Source organism: Urocitellus parryii, chromosome 2, assembly GCF_045843805.1.
Source record: "Urocitellus parryii isolate mUroPar1 chromosome 2, mUroPar1.hap1, whole genome shotgun sequence".
Classification (NCBI taxonomy): Eukaryota; Metazoa; Chordata; class Mammalia; order Rodentia; family Sciuridae; genus Urocitellus; species Urocitellus parryii.
In genome coordinates this window covers 96,029,222-96,048,917 of record NC_135532.1, presented here as the reverse complement: position 1 = coordinate 96,048,917, position 19,696 = coordinate 96,029,222, and the positions used below count along the sequence as shown (strand labels likewise).

At 37.2% G+C, this 19,696-nt stretch overlaps 1 protein-coding gene across 1 annotated transcript in view; it reads right to left on the bottom strand.

Moving 5' to 3' along the window:
- Positions 1-19,696, bottom strand: part of Nek11 (NIMA related kinase 11) — a 347,795-nt gene that overhangs the window by 99,088 nt on the left and 229,011 nt on the right. The window contains exon 15 of the mRNA XM_026383853.2: positions 6,197-6,257. Within this exon, the coding sequence (XP_026239638.2) occupies positions 6,197-6,257 (61 nt within the window). The remainder of the gene's footprint in view (positions 1-6,196; positions 6,258-19,696) is intronic.

Genomic DNA, 19,696 nt, shown 5'->3' with positions numbered 1-19,696 from the left:
GTTTCAAATGGATCTCAACATCCAATACCTCATGCAATGCCTCAAACCTGCCAGGCCTTCCTAGATGTCTGATCTGAGTTCTGAGAAGGAGGCAGAAACACAATACAGGGGCCAATGATGTCCTGTACACAGGGCCAGATAGCCCAGTATATACTGACAGGACCACAAAGAGAAAAAAAATCTAAAAATAAGCTATTTAATTTTCATATATAGATAAGACGTCTAGAATTTTAAGAAATCAAATGTTTATTTTATACTTTAGTATTTTTTTGTTACATATTGGGGAGGGTATGCATGATAATAACTTGGGGCCTTAATACACTTCAAAAGCCATGATTTTCAAAGTGATTTCTGGACCTGAAACATCAGCATCACATGAGAAATTGCCAGAAATATAAATTCTTGGTTATACACCAGACCTGTGTTTTAAGCTTCTAAATGATTCTGATATGTGCTCAAGTTGTGGGAACCACTGAACCAATCTGACCTGGATACTACAGAGGAAACAATACATTGAAGTTGGAATGCAAAAGGACACTTTCTAATGCACAGGTCACTCACCTGTGATAAAGGAAGGAAAAATATACTGTCTCTGTTTGAAGTAAAAATAAAACTAGATCTGAGGTCTGGAATGGGGTCAAACCACTGCACTAACATTTTTAGGGCTGCAAGGTTAAAACACTTTTGCTCATTACAAATCACAAGAAAGGATATCTCTACTATCCTTTCTTGTTGAGGATTAGGAGAAGCTCTTGAGAAGTTTGTGGAAGATATTTAACATCTTAATGTGCTCTATGGGCAACAGCATATTTCTTTTTTCTTTTTTTTTAGTTATACATGACAGTAGAATCTATTTTGATTTTTTATACAAGCATAAAGTATACCTTATTCTAATTAGGATCCTAGTCTTGTGGATGTATATGATGGTGAGATTCACTGTGGTGTATTCCAACTGGATATTTCTGAAATGTATAATCTGATGCTGAACACAGGTAAAGTATGAGTAAAGCCATCTCATTTCACAGAGGTTTAATTTTTAAGTGACAAAGATTAAACTCTGATATATTTAAGTTTAAATTGTCCCTTGGATCTTGTTAACATTCTTACATATATTAATGACCACAATGATTAATAAACTCTATTATTGTAATGTGTGAGTCTCCTAAAACGGTAGTTAGAGCAAAGCAGATACAACTACCTCAGCAATCCTAAACTCTCATCCCCTATAAGACCACAAGAGATTGTCTTCGTGGTTACTATGTAAAGGCAAAAAATTGCTTGGCACCCTAAGAGTAGCAAATGTCTCCTCAGTAATGAGGATCATTCTGTGAGTTCCCTCCTCAGCAGGTATTTCAAAAGCATGTGCTCCCATCATCTCAAAGTCATCATCAAAGGACCCCCTCATTTTGAGCAGTAGCATTAGTTAGACTCCACCACCCAACAGCACAAAACAAATGTCACCATAAGAGGTCATCACAGTCAAAAGAAGTAGTAGAGGGGTTAAAGGGCTTCCTGTCTTGTCCGGTTTTAGAAAACAAGCACTTTAGCAGTTTACACAAAGTCGATACTAAAATGTCCTATAAATCATGCCAATTGATTCTAGGACACAAGAAAAACAGGGACATCCCAAACTGAAAAACATTCAGCTTCAATAATTTTTTTTCAGAATCTTGCGCTGGACAATCTAGAAAGAAGCTATTTTAACTTCAAGGTACATGTAATTTTTTTTTTGTTTTACAATTTAAATCTTATTAATTTAAAAATTTAGGTTTATTATAATCTTCTCAATAATCAAGGTATCCAAAACTCCTAATCCAGCTTTGATAAGAGATTAATAAAGTAATGGAAAAACAATATTGGGCTCTTTGCTTTCCAATGCTCTTTGATAATGATGATGATGATGATGATGATGATGATGATGATATTTTAACTGTATAATTTATGGTGGGAATATAAGTTAGTATAGATATTATGGAGAATATAGTTCTTTAAAAAACTAAATATATCTATCATATGTTCCAGCTTCTGGGTATATATCCAAAGGAAATGAAATCAGCATATCAAACAGATACCTAAACTGGGCAGGGAGCCACATACCTGAAATCCCAGTTAGGAGGGTGTGGCAAGAGGATCTCAAGTACAAGACTAGCCTGGGCAATTGAGTGAGTCTCTATCTAAAAATAATATAAAAAGGCCTGGGGATGTAGTTCAGCAGCACAGCACTTACCTAGCATGAGAGGCCCTGGATTCAATCCCAATACTGGGGGGAGGGGGAAAATAGCAGCACTCTTATGTTTATACCAATATTCATTTTTAAAAGTTGATTTATAGTCTAAGAATTCACATATATGGTAATTTTTAAAGCCAAAGCTAACAATTTGATAATAAAAAAGCAGTTCCCTGCTTCACTTTCAAGTTCCATTCTCCAAAGTCAACTATATTTAACTTTTTAACTATTCTTGTATTTACCTTTGTTTTTCCATATCACATTTATACAGCTATTTTTTATTTTACATTTTGTACAACATATGTACATACTACTAATGTTTGGAGAATTTGAAGTGTGTGTGTGTGTGTGTGTGTGTGTGTGTGTGTATGTGTGTACATGTGTGTGTATGTGTGTATGTGAATGGTACTGGGGATTAAACCCAGGGTCTCAAGCATGCTAGCCAAATGCTTTACCACAGAGCTACATGTCTAACTCTTTTCATTTTATTTTGGGACAGGGACTCGCTAAATCACCCAGGCTAGCCTCAAAATTGGAATTATCTTGCCTCAGCCTCCTGAGTAGCTGGAATTACAGCTTGTGCCACTGAACCCAGTGGGAATTTGATTTTGTTCTTTTTCCTCCCCGCCTCTGTTATCAGGTGCTCTCTATCTCCCTGCTTCTCTCTCTCTCTCTCTCTCTCTCTCTCTCTCTCTCTCTCCCTCTCCTTCTCCCTCTCCCTCTCCCTCTCCCCTCCCTCTCTCATATCTTTCCTACATCCATTGTTCCAATATAGGTAGAATACAATTTTTAAATAATTCAATATTTAAATTACTATGACTGTAAACATTGTACACAGACAAGCCCTTAGTGCATGCAGATTAAATTTTCTTTCTAACTTTTTGTTTTTCCTGTACTTAATAATTGCCTTGAAGTTGTTACATTGCTTACTTTTCTGATTATTTCTTCCTAATTCATCTCTAACTCTCCAAATAAACTGAAAACTTCTCTCATTATAGTCAAATCCAGTGAGTTATCCTTTAGATCCATTCTTCCTCAGGAAAATTCCATTCAGTTTACAGCCTTCTGACCCATTTCAATCAGAACACATTTTTCTGCAGGCCTGTTGTCCAGCTGTCACCTGGGGACCTTCCTTTACTCTCATTGTGGGAATCCTGTTAATCTCTTAAACTTCATGTCTAATTCTTTGTTGATTTACTCCTATTTTTTGTTGGAGCATAACTTCTAGAAACATTACAGGAAAAGCCATGGAAAGTATATATCTGAGACCTCATTTGTTGAGACTGCATGCCTGAAAAATTTCTTTATTCTTCTCTCACATTTGATTGTTGGTTTGGATATGAAAAAAAAAATTCTAGGTTAAACCTTAGAAAACAAATCTTTAGTAAAGATAAGACCCCATCCTTTTTCCTGATGCTTTATAAATGATCTGTTTTATTATCTCTAGACATTTTTCTTATTCCTTTGATTAATTTCTTCTTTTTCTGTTGTTTCCAGGATTTTCTATTAATTAGATGCTGAACCACCTAGATTGATCTATTTTTAAATTTATTTAATTTTGGAAATTCTCAACTTCATCTCCCAAACTTTGACTGAACTTTCTTATTTTTCTATTAAAATTATAATTTCAAGAGCTCTTTCTTATTTTCTGTATATTCTTTTTTGGTTGCTTGTTTCTTTGATGTAATATCTCCTCAGATTTTAAAAAAAATTAATTGTTTTGAAAAATTTCCCCTACATTGTTTGTTTCCTGAGTATTTTATATATTTTTGTTTTGACTTCCATCTTGTTAGATTTCCTCAGCTATCAGCTGCAAATTGGCTATAGGTTTACATCTAAGTATGAAACATAAAAAAAATCTCAAAACAATTTAAGCTCTTTCTGTGGATCCAGTGATCATCAACTGGTAGGGCTTATTCCTACCATTTTTGGGGAGAATGTCATAGCCTGTAGGATTCTTAGACAGGTCCTCTTAGAGAGATACCTTCTGAAGGGGTCTGTGCTGTCCTGAAAGTATTTCAGAAGACAAGCAGGGATGGTGGCTAGGGATTTCCTCATCCACCATGCAGATTTTCACTGTATCCCTTTTTCACATCACATTGGCCTGCTCTTTGGTGTCCCTGGTGTCCCTATGTCCAGCACCTCTCTCACTGAATCTCCCCAAATCAAATCTTGTGTCTTCTGCCTTGACTATGGAAAGGAACTCCCTGGGAGTGCCCCTGCAGGGAAAGGGACCTGGGATCTCTTGATACTTATGCACACTGTCATCGATCCTCCCATTTTCATCTTCACCCACGTCTTGCCTTCAGCAGTAACAGGGGCTTCCAAATTCTGAGCCTTTCCAAGATCCTGAGGTGAGTTCAGTTGGCTTGCTTCTCCTAGTCCTCCTCCTGCCCTCTCTTCCCTCCCATACACATCTTAGGCACTTGGCTTTCAGATTTGTTTTCTGAATCAGTTACCACTCACCCATCTGTTTTTCCTCGTCTGAAATTCACCAACAGCTTTCTTCTATTCCTTTTTTTTCCTGTAGGTTTATATCAGCAGCTTTATTTCTTTACTGTCACTTTAGTGGGACTCCAGGCAGAGATAAATGTATATTTTGTGTCTAATGCTCATTTCTACAAAATCATACAGTTTAGAAGGGAATTTAGATATCACTTACCCAATCACAGGTTATTTAACTTTTTTTAGTGGAATCTATCTTTTTCAAAACACAATTTTATGTAGAAATTCAATTTATAAAATAGATAAGATTGAAACTATCTTGGATGCTGATAAAGGAAGACAGTTTGTATCTAACTGCTTCCAAAAACATTTTAAAATACTTTTGAAGGGCCTTTTATACACCAGACATAATGTTAGAGTCTGGAAAAACAGAGATCAAGCAGTAAAAACACAGCTTCTGTCCTCATGCTGCTCAGTACATTTCCCACTGCCCAATCTTGGAGGTCCCAAGGAGCTGCCTACTTTGCAAATTACTGATCTAATCTCAGATGCAAAGAGGGGAAGTGACTTGGTCAAAGGAAATCCTTCCTATCCTTCTAGGCCATCTTAAGAGTTAAATTTACTTAATAAGTATCACTAATATGCAATTAAACCATCACAGGGTGATGGTCAGGAGAGAAAGATCAAAGAACTATGTTTTGACTGTGGCTTTCCACATGGAGATGTGGCCTGAGTTTGAAAGAGGTTATGTTGTACATAAAGCTCCTAATAAATAGTGGTGAACATTTGCTCACATGAAAGCTTCATTGTTCATCTTTAATTCTTCCATTCCCTTTGAAGAGAATGCTTCTGGTTACATAATTAAAATTCCTAAAATAAAAACTCATAATCAAATTTAAAAGAAAAGTTCATACTCCTTTCATCTAGGGCCTTTAAGAATACTCTGTCTGAAAATATACTGTCTAGTGCAAAAAGTTATCACAGTTGTACGTTTTGGATTTAAAAAAAAAAGACACTAAGAAATAGGGTTTTATCCTTGAAGCACAGCAACCTCATTTATCGAGACTGACAATGCTAAAGAAATTTTGGTTTTGTTTTTCAGACCAAATCTCTTCCAATAACTGACTGACCTTCAGAATGATGGTCCTTTCAGCTTGACTGAATGCAATCTGCTTCTATAAAACAAGTTAGGTAGGGCGATTCCTGTGCCGGGATTGTAAACCTGTTATTGCATACTGTCTGGCTACCATTTGATCACAAGGAACTACCAACTTTCAATTATTTCATCCTTGGAGACTAAAGGTCATTTATAGTATAATAATAATAATAATAAGCAATTCTTCTTTGAGTTTCCTGACTTCTTAGCCAGACACTCAGCCTCTATTGGCCTCAGTTTCTTCATCTGTAAAATGAAGAGATTGGGCAAAGTACCTATAAGATTCCTTCTAAACATTCTAACTTTTGGATATTCCATCAGAATCAATAAGTAACACTGTCATTTGGAATCTGAAGAAACTTACTCACCTAGAGAGGTGCAACCCAGGACATTTTCCAAACACCTGGCTAATGCTTCAATATCACTGTCCTGTCAAAATGAGAGAAAGATTCATTTTGTAAAATAGAAGAATATTTAATGACATTTAGACATAGTCTTGGTATATTTAGGTAAAACTAAACAAAACACACATACAAAAATATGGTTGCAAAATTAGTTCAGAAGATAATCTTTGTGTGTGTGGAGTTGGGATCAAACCCAGTGCTATATGCATATTTACATCTCTTTCCATATTAATCTCTAGAATTAATACTCTCTCTGATAGGAAGAATATACACTAAAACTATTAATAGTGGTTTTGACCAAAAGGTGAGTTTGTGAGTGATCTGCATTTCTCCTTGGAGTGCTGCCTTTTCCAAATTTTCTATAATAAACAAATATTATTTTTAATCTGTAAAATAATAAATGTTATTAGAATTTAAAAAGGTTTTATTCCATCAATAATTGACTCAGGATAGCAGGAATCTAGTGAAGATTTTTTTTCTGGAGATACCATTTCTTAGGAAATTTGTGGCCTTCAGGAAGCCATAAATCTAAGAATTATAATCTTAATTTACCTTAACCATCAATAAGAGCCAGACACACCCATGAGGCCTGGGGTAATACCAGAACTGTATTTGATAACAAATATTGACTTCAAGACAAAATAAATATCTATCCTCCACCCAGCAGGCTGGAAATAATCCAAAATAACATCCTAATGATCTGAGAAAACAGAACCTCTAAATTATTTTCAGGTTTGTCGTTATGCTGAGGAAAATTATCACTTATGGATCACCTGCTCCATTCTGAATCAAGCAACATGATTCACATTGCAGCAGTTGTCTGTGGATTTTAGAAAAATGTACAGCAGTGTAATGGACTGTTCCAAAATGTTATATAAGTGTGCTAGATTTCATTTCATAACATCTGGCAGGGTTTGAGCCGCTATTTTCTTTGCATGTGGTAAAGCCCAGCATCATTTCAAGCTCAGAATATACAGAAAAGGCAATGACAAGGAAGGCACACCTGGGCAGTGCTGGCCAATGAGGCCAAACCACCAAGGACCCTTGGTGCCTAGCCCAGGAACTGGAAGACAGGTACCTCATGAACAGGAGGAGGGCAGAGCCTCATGAACTAAGCACTTCTCTAAAGGCTCTGCCTCCTATTGGTGATTATACTATGAATGTGAGGGGATGCAAACATGTAGAGCATCACAGGGTTGAATCCTTGACAGTTAAGGAGTCTTCTAGCTTTAAAACTCTGTTTTCTGGCTAAACAGATACATGGACTGTGAGGGTTACAGATTGCCCATATATGGCTATGGCAACCCCTCCCATCCTTGTGATCCTATGCCATTCTTCACATCAAATGATAGAGTCTTTTCCCCTGCCCCTGAATATGATCTGGCCCTATATCTTGCTTTGACACACAGAATGTGGCAGAAGTAATGCTGTGTGAGTTCTTTAACGAGGCCTTGAGAAACCAGGTAGCTTCCATTTTCAGTCCCTTGGAAGCAATGACCATGTCAAGAAGACCAGGCTATGCTTTGGAGATCTCACATGGTGAGAGGCTCTGAAGCATAATTCTTGGGAGAAAAACAGAGACCCTCTGCCATCAGCTAGCACTAACTGCAAGATGTGTAAGTGAAGCCATCTTAGACCCCAAGCTAAGTTCCCAATTGAAAGAATTCACGATTGACTGTAAGCAATATTGGAACTACCTAGTGAGAATAATGAGAAACAGTGAGTCACTGTTTTAATCCACTAAGTTTTTCATGTACAGAAAATCATAGATACTAAACAAATTGAAGCTACTGACCAAGAATTTTCTATTTTTTGTCCCTGGAACCTAATACAACCCCTGAAAGATGAAAAATTTCAAATGCATAGCTGTCACATTTCTTCCAGCTTCTGTGTTTTGCAAGGAAGTGAACCAGAAGAGTAGCATCAACTCCTTGGGCAGTAGTGTACCTCCAATTAGACAGCAGGGCTCCCCTCACTCTGAGCACATTGTTACTAGGAAAGTACAGGAAAAGATGTACTACTTTTTAATTTTGAGGTTTCAGTTTTATCAGTTAATCTCTTTAAGGCTGATTTTTCTTAATTATAAAGCAAGAAAAATCATGGTCTCCATTTCAAACAGGGTTTTTATGAGAAGCAAACAAGCTTTTTAAAAAAGAAAGAAACATTTTAGTATTGTGTATGACTCATTGGAAATATCCAATGAATGGAAGAAGAGAGTTGAGTAGGATGGGACGAGTTGGAAAAGAGAATATTAAGGACTCCCAAATCACTGTGCCTGCTGCAGGATGTGGAGATTCATAGTAAGTATTTGAGTTGAATTAATGCAACAGAAACAGCAAGAGTCAGGGTCAGGGCTGTACAAAGAACATGGACAACTGTGCTACATGATTTATATCTTCCTCATACAAAAGTTAGGGTACATCTCACAGGAGTATGGGGAGGGCAGGAATAATGCATGAACAATTAGTTGAAAAAAATCAGTGAATACTCATTTTTATTAAGGGCTCAGTATGTGTCACTGTTGTACCATTTTATATTTATTAATCCACTTAAACTCTACAAGGTTGTGCTATTATTTTCCCTATTTAACAGTTGAGAAAATTGGAACATGAGAGCAGGCGCAGTGGCACATGCCTGTAATCCCAGTTGCTTGGGAGGCTGAGGCAGGAAGTTCACAGTTCGAAGCCAGCCTCAGCAACTTAGTGAGGCTCTAAGCAACTTAGTGAGACCCTGTCAATACATACATACATACATACATACATACATACATACAGGGCTGGGGATGTGGCTCAGTGGTTAAGTATCTATGGGTTCAATCCCTGGTACCAAAAAAGAAAAGAAAAAGATCAAAAAGAAACAAGAGTATAAACTCATAAAGAAGACCTAAGAACAGTTCCTTGGCAAGATACATAGAAGATATAAAACCTGGGGACAAGATACAGGTAAGGCAGAGTTGGGTGGAGAGGGGTGGTTCTTCATCAGGTGCTTCCACACCAGGTTCTGAAGAGTGGTTTAAGAAGTTCTCTGTCTAAATGGATGTGACAGGAGGATATGTATTTGCACAGTGGAGCAAGCAGATACAGTCATGGGCCAGTGGGCATTGGGAGCTCTTATAACTTCCCTTCCAGTCTCTGTAGACTATGGATTCACAGATCATGGACAATGACTGGGCTGAATTTATATTCACAACAAGGGACAAATAATTTTTTCTCTCAAAGTTGTAAACAGAGGTATAGAGACCAAAACTGCCAACTGTACCTATTTAAATCTTTTTAAAAATTCTGAAACACTTTTAGACTTATAGAAAAGTTTCAGACAGTATAAAAATTCCTGTATACCTTTTAATCCTGATGTAAATATTTTACAGTGTTTGCTTCTTCCACCTATCTGTACACAACAGGATTTCTCAACCTTAGCACTATTGAAATTTGGGACCAGATAATTCTGTCTAATACACTGAAGGATATTTAGCAGCATCTGTAGTTTCAAACCACTATATGTCAGCAGGACATTCCCATCTCACCTTCCCTATCCCTAAGTGTGAAAACCAACAACATCAGGAGACCCTGCCAAACCTCCAGTGGAACTGGGGCAAAGTCTCCTCTGGTTGAGACCTATTGAGCAATCTCTATTATCTTGACACACATTTCTTTTTTCTTATTGGTCAATTCAGGAACAATTTGAGGATCAATGTAAATGATATTAATAGATTATAAACTGTGGAATAAGATGGTATGCCAACTGTACCTTTTAACCTTTAAATGAAACTTTCTCTACTTTGAAAAAGAGACAATTCATAAGAAAGATCAAAACATTTTTTACATTAAATGCAAATGAACTCATGCCTAGTCTTCCAAAAATTATCATTTATTTAAACACAAATGATCCCAACAGAAGTATGCTTACCCCTTGAGAAAGAGAAAACAAATGGAAGTAACAGGCACACCTTTTCAAGGATATTTCTTGATATTCTGCCCTTTATATAGCAGAGATTTGGTCACCGAAAACATTATCATGAGTGTATTATCTCATGTATTATGGGAATTAACTATTAATGAGAATTTTTCATTTTCTTTTTATTTCACAATTTAAATTGAACTTAGCTGGAGCAAAGCAGCCCAAGAGAACAACTATAACTTAATAAATATCAAATGTTAGTGCCACCAATTTAGACATCTCAGCCAGTAAAATGATCAGCCAATCTGCTGATAGACCGATTTTCAAATGCTCTGAAAATAACAAATTGTTAATGAATTTAGATGTTCTTTAAGCCTCTTTCTCCTACAACCATCAACCTCTTCATAAAAGAAAAGTTAAGCTTTAGAAGAGTGAAGAACACCTTGTAAGATTCAATTCTGAAAACCTGTTCCACAGATTCAAGTTTAGTCAAATACCCAGATATGGACAATTGGCTAATGCATTAGAAGTTGCTTCTAAGGAGGAAAGGGGAGCTGTTTTCAATACGTCTAATCAGACCCATAATGTACATGGTAACTATCAATGCTTGCCTAGCAGCTATCTAGAGCAATCTCCCCATTTAAACAATATTTATTATAGATTTAGAATGGTATTTCTTCTAGTAATTAATTTATTTTTTAAACTGGAAAATATAGAAAATCATCAAAGAAAATAAACATCACTCCAAATCCCACTACTATTAACATTCACACTCATAATCTTTTCTATATAGTTCTACAGATATTTGAAATTTTATTACATATGTATTATATATGGTATGTGTCTATCTTTTAGATTTTTGATATATATATTTGTGAATATAACATATGTATACCCATAAAGCATATTACATACATTTTGTTTGGACTTTTATCCTATGCAATCAAATATTCTTCAGAAACATAATTTTGATAACTGGATAATATTGCATTCTAAAACTATTATATGTATTTATACATATCTTTTTCATTAAACATGTAAGTTGTTTCCATTTTATTGTGATATGTATAACATTATAATGATTATTTCTACAAATATTTACTTCATGTTTATTATCTGTTTTTAGCCACTTTGAAATGGAATTTTTGCCACTGAGTATGAACACTCAGGAACCCTCCTCTTCCTCTGCTCTTGCCCTTTTCTCCACACACCCAAGTAGTATATTTTCTCCATAATGAGCTACAATGTGTTCTTTTTTCATCCTCTTTTCTCCTAAAATCTGCTTTCTTTCAAAAAAAGATATGGTAGATCCATTACAGCCAAAATCATAAGGCTCATGAATTATCTCAGGATATTTTGGCTTCATAAGGGATATAACCTTATTTTAGGGGAAATAATTTCTAATGGCAAAAGCTTAGGCTGCAAGACAGACATATCAAAGGAGGAAGTTAGATGAGGACTTCACAGGATTGTAAACCTCATGCTGCAGTGGGGGGTGATGGCACACACCTGTAATCCCAGCTATTTGGGAGGCTGAGAAGGTAAATCACAATTGGAATGTAGCCCAGTAGTAGAGCAAATGCTTGCCCAGCTTGTATGAGGCCCTGGGTTCAATCCACAGCAGCAATCACATTTCATGAATCATCATTTAGTTATCAGGCAGTTTTGTCATGTTAAATAATCTAGATTATTTCCTCACTTTAGAGCTAGTTGTGGTGAAAGATTTAATTCATGAGAAAAAAATGTGTCACTTTTTTACTCAGTTCTATTTCATTCCGAAAATATTGATTATGAACCAAATGTGTATAAAGATGTGGAAGATGAATGTAGCTTAAGCCAACCACTTTGAGAAAGACAATCATTTATGTGGGAGGGATAGCCTAGGATGGATGATACTGTGTCGCTAGGGAATCCCTATTGGTGCCCTTAATGATTCTCCACTCTTGCAGGAACAAACAACCCAAATCAATTTCCCCAGAAATGTATGTTCCCCACCATCAGGTGGTTGGTAGTACTACTGAAGCCAAGTTGAGAGTACAAAAGGTCTTTCTTTTTATGAAAAGAAAAAGAGATATGTATTAAAAGTAAAACTCCAATAGCTACTCTTGTTCAAGTGTCCATGATCTTCTTGCCTGAACTGAGCGAATCTCCTTACTTCCTCTTGCTTCCGTTCCTGCCTCACTTTAATGCATTTCCCTCACAATATCCTTTTTGAATAATGAAAGATAAATACATATCACAACAAAATATCTATTTCTTCCTTACCAAGTAAGAAAGCCTCTTAATCCTGTGAAAACTTTGAACATTTTTCCCCACTGAATTCTTTCAGAAGGTTTTATTTGTATAGTTTCCTTTTAAGTTGGCTGACTGGGTACCCCTGCTTCTCTCTCTCTTTTCTCCTTGGTTCTCCTTCTAGGCTCACAAATATTCTATCATCAGGCGATTTCTGACTATTTTGGAGCTGACATCAGGAACACATATGACAACATGCCCACCCCAAGAGGGAGCTTTCTTTGATGAAATCTCGATCAAGAACCTTCTAGGAAAGTTTCTGTTGCTGCCTCTGGAGAAACTCTCCTTTCAAAAGATGACCCTGCTCTGACTGCAAATTGGTGCAACCAATCTGGAAAGTAGTATGGAAATTCCTTAAAAAACTTGGAATGGAACCACCATTAGACCCAGCTATCCCACTCCTTGGTCGATACCCAAAGGACTTAAAATCAGCATACTACAGTAATGCAGCCACATGAATGTTTATAGCAGCACAATTCACATTAGCCAAACTGTGGAACCAAACTAGATGTCCTTCAATAGATGAATGGATAAAGAAACTGTGATATTATATACACAATGGTATATTACTCAGAAGTAAAAGAGAATAAGATTATGGCATTTGCAGATAAATGGATGGAGTTAGAGAATATCATGCTAAACAAAGTAAGTCAATGCCAAAAAATCAAAGGCTGAATGTTTTCTCTGATAAGTGGATGCTGCTAATCCATAATGGGGAAGAGTATATGATGAGTAGAGGAACTTTGGGTTGGGCAAAGAGGAGGGAGAGGAGTGAAGGGAGCCTGGGAACAGGAAAGATGGTGGAATGAGATGGACATAATTACCCTAGGTACATGTATGATTGCACAAATGGTGGGACCTTACTTTGTGTACCACCAGAGAAGTGAAAAATTGTGCTACATTTGTGTACAATGAATCGAAGAGCATTCTGCTGTCATATATAACTGATTAACACAAATAAATTAAATTTTTTTAAAAAAGATTGCCCTGCTCTGTGTTGAAGCCTAGGCTACAGCTTTCTCTGTGACCACATACAAATCATACAAAACAGTCAGTGACTGTGGGAAGAAAGTGAGTGGCAGGCTTAGTTTCTCTTCCCAAATTCAGTTTTATGCTTATTAGTGTCTCTCAGGCTCTCCTTGTTTTGTGGTAGGTACTTTCTGGGGATGATTCACCGTCTCAATTTCATATTCTACTAGATCCAAAGTTATTTCTATTACATATCCTGTAACCTGGTGAAACTGGGATTTTTATTTATTTATTTATTTATTTATTTTTTTCTGCTTAGCATTCTTTTTTTTTTTTAAATTGGTCGTTCATAACATTACATAGTTCTTAATACATCATATTACACGGTTTGATTCAAGTGGATTATGAACTCCCGCTTTTACCCCGTATACAAATTGCTGTATCACATCAGTTACCCTTCCATTGATTGACATATTGCCTTTCTAGTGTCTGATGTATTCTGCTGTCTGTCCTATTGTCTACTATCCCCCCTCCCCTCCCCTCCCTTCCCCTTTTCTCTCTCTACCCCTTCTACTGTAAATCATTTCTTCCATTTGTATTCTCTTGTCTTGCCCCTCCTTTCCTCTTATATGACATTTTGTATAACCCTGAGGATCGCCTTCCATTTCCATGCAATTTCCCTTCTCACTCCCTTTCCCTCCCACCTCTCATCCCTGTTTAATGTAAATATTCTTCTCAAGCTCTTCGTCCCTACCCTGTCCTTGTTTACTCCCCTTATATCAAAGGAGTCATTTGGTATTTGTTTTTTAAAGATTGACTAGCTTCACTTAGCATAATCTGCTCTAATGCCATCCATTTCCCTCCAAATTCTATGATTTTGTCATTTTTTAATGCAGAGTAATACTCCATAGTGTATAAATGCCACATTTTTTTTATCCATTCATCTATTGAAGGGCATCTAGGCTGGTTCCACAGTCTTGCTATCGTGAATTGAGCTGCTATGAACATCGATGTAGCAGTGTCCCTGTAGCATGCTCTTGTTAGGGCTTTAGGGAATAGACCGAGAAGGGGAATAGCTGGGTCAAATGGTGGTTCCATTCCCAGCTTTCCAAGAAATCTCCATACTGCTTTCCAAATTGGCTGCACCAATTTGCAGTCCCACCAGCAATGAACAAGAGTGCCCTTTTCCCCGCATCCTCTCCAGCACTTATTGTTGTTTGACTTCCTAATGGCTGCCAGTCTTACTGGAGTGAGATGGTATCTTAGGGTAGTTTTGATTTGCATTTCTCTGACTGCTAGCGATGGTGAGCATTTTTTCATGTACTTGTTGATTGATTGTATGTCCTCCTCTGAGAAGTGTCTGTTCAGGTCCTTGGCCCATTTATTGATTGGGTTATTTGTTATCTTATTGTCTAATTTTTTGAGTTCTTTGTATATTCTGGTTATTAGGGCTCTATCTGAAGTGTGTGGAGTAAAGATTTGTTCCCAGGATGTAGGCTCCCTGTTTATCTCTCTTATTGTTTCTTTTGCTGAGAAAAAACTTTTTAGTTTGAGTAAGTCCCATTTGTTGATTCTATTTGTTAACTCTAGAGCTATGGGTGTCCTATTGAGGAATTTGGAGCCCGATCCCACAGCGTGTAGATCATAACCAACTTTTTCTTCTATCAGATGCCATGTCTCTGATTTAATATCAAGCTCTTTGATCCATTTTGAGTTAACTTTTGTGCACGGCGAGAGATAGGGATTCAGATTCATTTTGGTGCAAATGGATTTCCAGTTTTCCCAGCACCATTTGTTGAAGATGCTATCCTTCCTCCATTGCATGCTTTTAGCCCCTTTATCAAATATAAGATAGTTGTAGTTTTGTGGATTGGTTACTGTGTCCTCTATTCTGTACCATTGGTCCACCCACCTGTTTTGGTACCAGTACCATGCTGTTTTTGTTACTATTGCTCTGTAGTATAGTTTGAAGTCTGGTATCGCTATACCGCCTGATTCACACTTCCTGCTTAGTATTGTTTTTGCTATTCTGGGTCTTTTATTATTCCATATGAATTTCATGATTCTTTTATCTATTTCTACAAGATATGCTGTTGGGATTTTGATTGGCATTGCATTGAACTTATAGAGAACTTTTGGTAATATCGCCATTTTGATGATGTTAGTTCTGCCTATCCATGAGCAGGGTATGTTTTTCCATCTTCTAAGGTCTTCTTCTATGTCTTTCTTTAGGGTTCTGTAATTTTCATTGTATAAATCTTTCACCTCTTTTGTTAGGTTGATTCCCAAGTATTTTATTTTTTTGGGGGATATTGTGAATGGAGTAGTTGTCCTCATTTCCGTTTCAGAGAATTTGTCCCTGATATACAGGAATGCCTTTGATTTATGCGTGTTGATCTTATATCCTGCCACTTTGCTGAATTCATTTATTAGCTCTAATAGCTTCTTTGTAGACCCTTTTGGGTCTGCTAGGTATAGAATCATACCATCTGAAAATAGTGATAATTTAAGTTCTTCTTTTCCTATTTTTATGCCTTTAATTTCTTTTGACTGTCTAATTGCTCTGGCCAGTGTTTCGAGGACTATGTTGAACAGAAGTGGTGAGAGAGGGCATCCCTGTCTTGTACCAGATCTTAGAGGGAATGCCTTCAATTTTTCTCCATTCAGAATGATGCTAGCCTGTGGCTTACCATAGATTGCTTTTACAATGTTGAGGTATGATCCTGTTATCCCTAATTTTTCTAGCGTTTTGAACATAAAGGGATGCTGTACTTTGTCGAATGCTTTTTCTGCATCTATTGAGATGATCATATGGTTCTTATTTTTAAGTCTATTGATGTGGTGAATAACATTTATTGATTTCCGTATATTAAACCAGCATTGCATCCCAGGGATGAATCCTACTTGATCATGATGTATAATTTTTTTGATATGTATTTGAATCCGATTCGCCAGAATTTTATTGAGGATTTTTGCGTCAAGGTTCATTAGAGATATTGGTCTGTAGTTTTCCTTCTTTGAAGTGTCTTTGTCTGGTTTCGGAATCAGGGTGATGTTGGCCTCGTAGAATGAATTTGGAAGTTCTCCCTCTTTTTCTATTTCCTGAAATAGCTTGAAAAGTATTGGTGTTAATTCCTCTTTAAAGGTTTTGTAAAACTCTGCTGTATACCCATCCGGTCCTGGGCTTTTCTTAGTTGGTAGTTTTTGATGGTTTCTTCTATTTCCTCTATTGTTATTGGTCTGTTTAGGTTGTCTATATCCTCCTGGCTCAATCTGGGCAGATCATAGGACTCAAGGAATTTATCTATGCCTTCACTATCTTCTATTTTATTGGAGTATAAGGATTCAAAGTAATTTCTGATTATCTTCTGTATTTCTGAAGTGTCTGTTGTGATATTGCCTTTTTCATCCCGTATGCTAGTAATTTGGGTTCTCTCTCTTCTTCTCTTCGTTAGCATGGCTAAGGGTCTGTCAATTTTATTTATTTTTTCAAAGAACCAGCTTTTAGTTTTGTCGATTTTTTCAATTGTTTCTTTTGTTTCAATTTCATTAATTTCAGCTCTGATTTTAATTATTTCTTGTCTTCTACTCCTTTTGCTGTTGTTTTGCTCTTCTTTTTCTAGGATTTTGAGATGAAGTATGAGATCATTTATTTGTTGGTTTTTTCTTTTTTTGAGGAATGAACTCCAAGCAATGAATTTTCCTCTTAGAACTGCTTTCAATGTGTCCCATAGATTCCGATATGTTGTGTCTGTGTTTTCATTTAACTCTAGGAATTTTTTAATTTCCTCCTTGATGTCTTCTAAAACCCATTGATCACTCAGCAACCTATTGTTCATTCTCCAGGTGATGCTTGATTTTTCCTTTCTTCTTTTATCATTGATTTTCAGTTTCATTCCATTATGATCAGATAAGATGCATGGTATTATCTCTACCCCTTTGTATTGTCTAAGAGTTGCCCTGTGACATAGTATATGGTCTATTTTTGAGAAGGTTCCATGTGCTGCTGAGAAAAAAGTGTAGCTACTTGATGTTGGGTGGTATAGTCTATATATGTCAATTAAGTCTAGGTTGTTAATTGTGTTATTGAGTTCTATAGTTTCCTTATTTAACTTTTGTTTGGAAGATCTGTCCAGTGGTGAGAGAGGTGTGTTGAAGTCTCCCATGATTATTGTATGTTGGTCTATTAGACTCTTGAACTTGAGAAGAGTTTGCTTGATGAACACAGCTGCACCATTATTTGGGGCATATATATTTATGATTGTTATGTCTTGTTGGTGTATGGTTCCCTTGAGCAGTATGAAGTGTCCTTCTATATCCCTTTTGATTAGCTTTGGCTTGAAATCTATTTTATTAGATATGAGTATGGACACTCCTGCTTGTTTCCGCGGTCCATATGAGTGATATGATTTTTCCCAACCTTTCCCCTTCAGTCTATGTATATCTTTTCCTATCAAATGCGTCTCCTGTAGACAGCATATTGTTGGGTCTTGTTTTTTGATCCATTCTACTAGCCTGTGTCTCTTAATTGGTGAGTTTAAGCCATTAACATTTAGGGTTATTATTGAGATATGGTTTGTTCTTCTATACATATTTGTTTATTGATGTTACTAAACCTGATTTGTTATCCTCTTTGACTACTTTCCCCCCTTTACTGTCCTACCTCCCATTGTTGGTTTTCAATGTTATTTTCCATTTCCTCTTCCTGTAATGTTTTGCCAAGGATTTTTTGAAGAGATGGTTTTCTAGCTGCGAATTCTTTTAACTTTTGTTTATCGTGGAAGGTTTTAAATTCATCTTCTAACCTGAAGCTTAATTTCGCCGGATACACGATTCTTGGTTGGAGCCCATTGTCTTTCAGTGTTTGAAATATGTTATTCCAGGATCTTCTAGCTTTCAGAGTCTGTGTTGAGAGATCAGCTGTTATCCTGATTGGTTTACCCCTAAATGTAATCTGCTTTCTTCCTCTTGCAGCTTTTAAAATTCTCTCCTTATTCTGTATGTTGGACATCTTCATTATAATGTGTCTAGGTGTGGATCTCTTATGATTTTGCACATTCGGCGTCCTGTAGGCTTCTAGGATTTGGGATTCTGTCTCAATCTTCAATTCTGGGAAGTTTTCTTGTATTATTTCACTGAATAGACTGTTTATTCCTTTGGAATGGAGCTCTGTGCCTTCCTGTATCCCAATGACTCTTAAATTTGGTCTTTTGATATTGTCCCATAATTCTTGGATGTTCTGCTCATGGTTTCTTAGCAGACTTGCTGAGCTGTCTATGTTCTTTCCCAGTTGAAATACTTTGTCTTCATTGTCTGATGTTCTCTCTTCTAAGTGATCTACTCTGCTGGTAGTATTCTCAATTGAGTTTTTAAGTTGGTTTATTGTTTCCTGCATTTCTAGAATTTCTATTTGTTTGTTTTTTATTACCTCTATCTCCCTGTGAAATTGATCTTTTACTTCCTGGATTTGTTTGTCAATGTGATCTTTCATTGTCTGATTTTGCTGTCTCATGTCTTCCTTGAGACTCCAGATCATCTGAAGCATATATATCCTGAACTCTTTATCTGATATTCCATCTGTTGAAGCTATTACCTCTTCTAAAGTTGAGTTGACCTGCATTGCTTGTGGTCCTTTCTTTCCTTGTCTTTTCATACTGCTCGCGTTTCTTTCTGCTTGGTGCAACTGTTGTGTTTTGAAATTTACCCCCTATTTATTTATGTTGCTCTTGTATAGTTGAAAAGTCTCCCTTGCAGGTGCGGGCGGCGGCTGTGCCCCTACTCCAATTGGGGTGACGTGTCTACCACGCTGGCGGCTCTCTGGGCCTGTTCCGGGAGTGGAAGGCGGCTCTGCTCTGTCCCTATTCCAATTGGGGTGTCGTGACTACCATGCTTGCAGGTCGCTGGGCCTGTTCCGGGCGTGGGCGGTGGGCTTGGCTGGCGGGATTCCGCCTAATGGCAGTCCCTAACCTCCCTGCTTGCTAATTAATGGCTTCTCTGAGGCGCCACGCCTTCTGTAGCTGCGGGGCAGGCCGCGCGAATCAGTTGGCCTGGATCTCCGGGGTCCTGCTGCTGGCTGTTTTGATGTTGCAAGCTGTTGGAGAGTGGTGGTGTATCCTTCAGCTTTCCCGGATGGTGGCCGCTGACTGCCTCGGTGGAGTGTCCGCTGTGGGGGATGGGACTGTACTGCTTCCTTCCCCTTCTGAGATCCCGTGCTCGGCCCAAGGGTCCGTGTGGGCTTGGCTGGCGGGATTCCACCTAATGGCAGTCCCTAACCTCCCTGCTTGCTAATTAATGGCTTCACTGAGG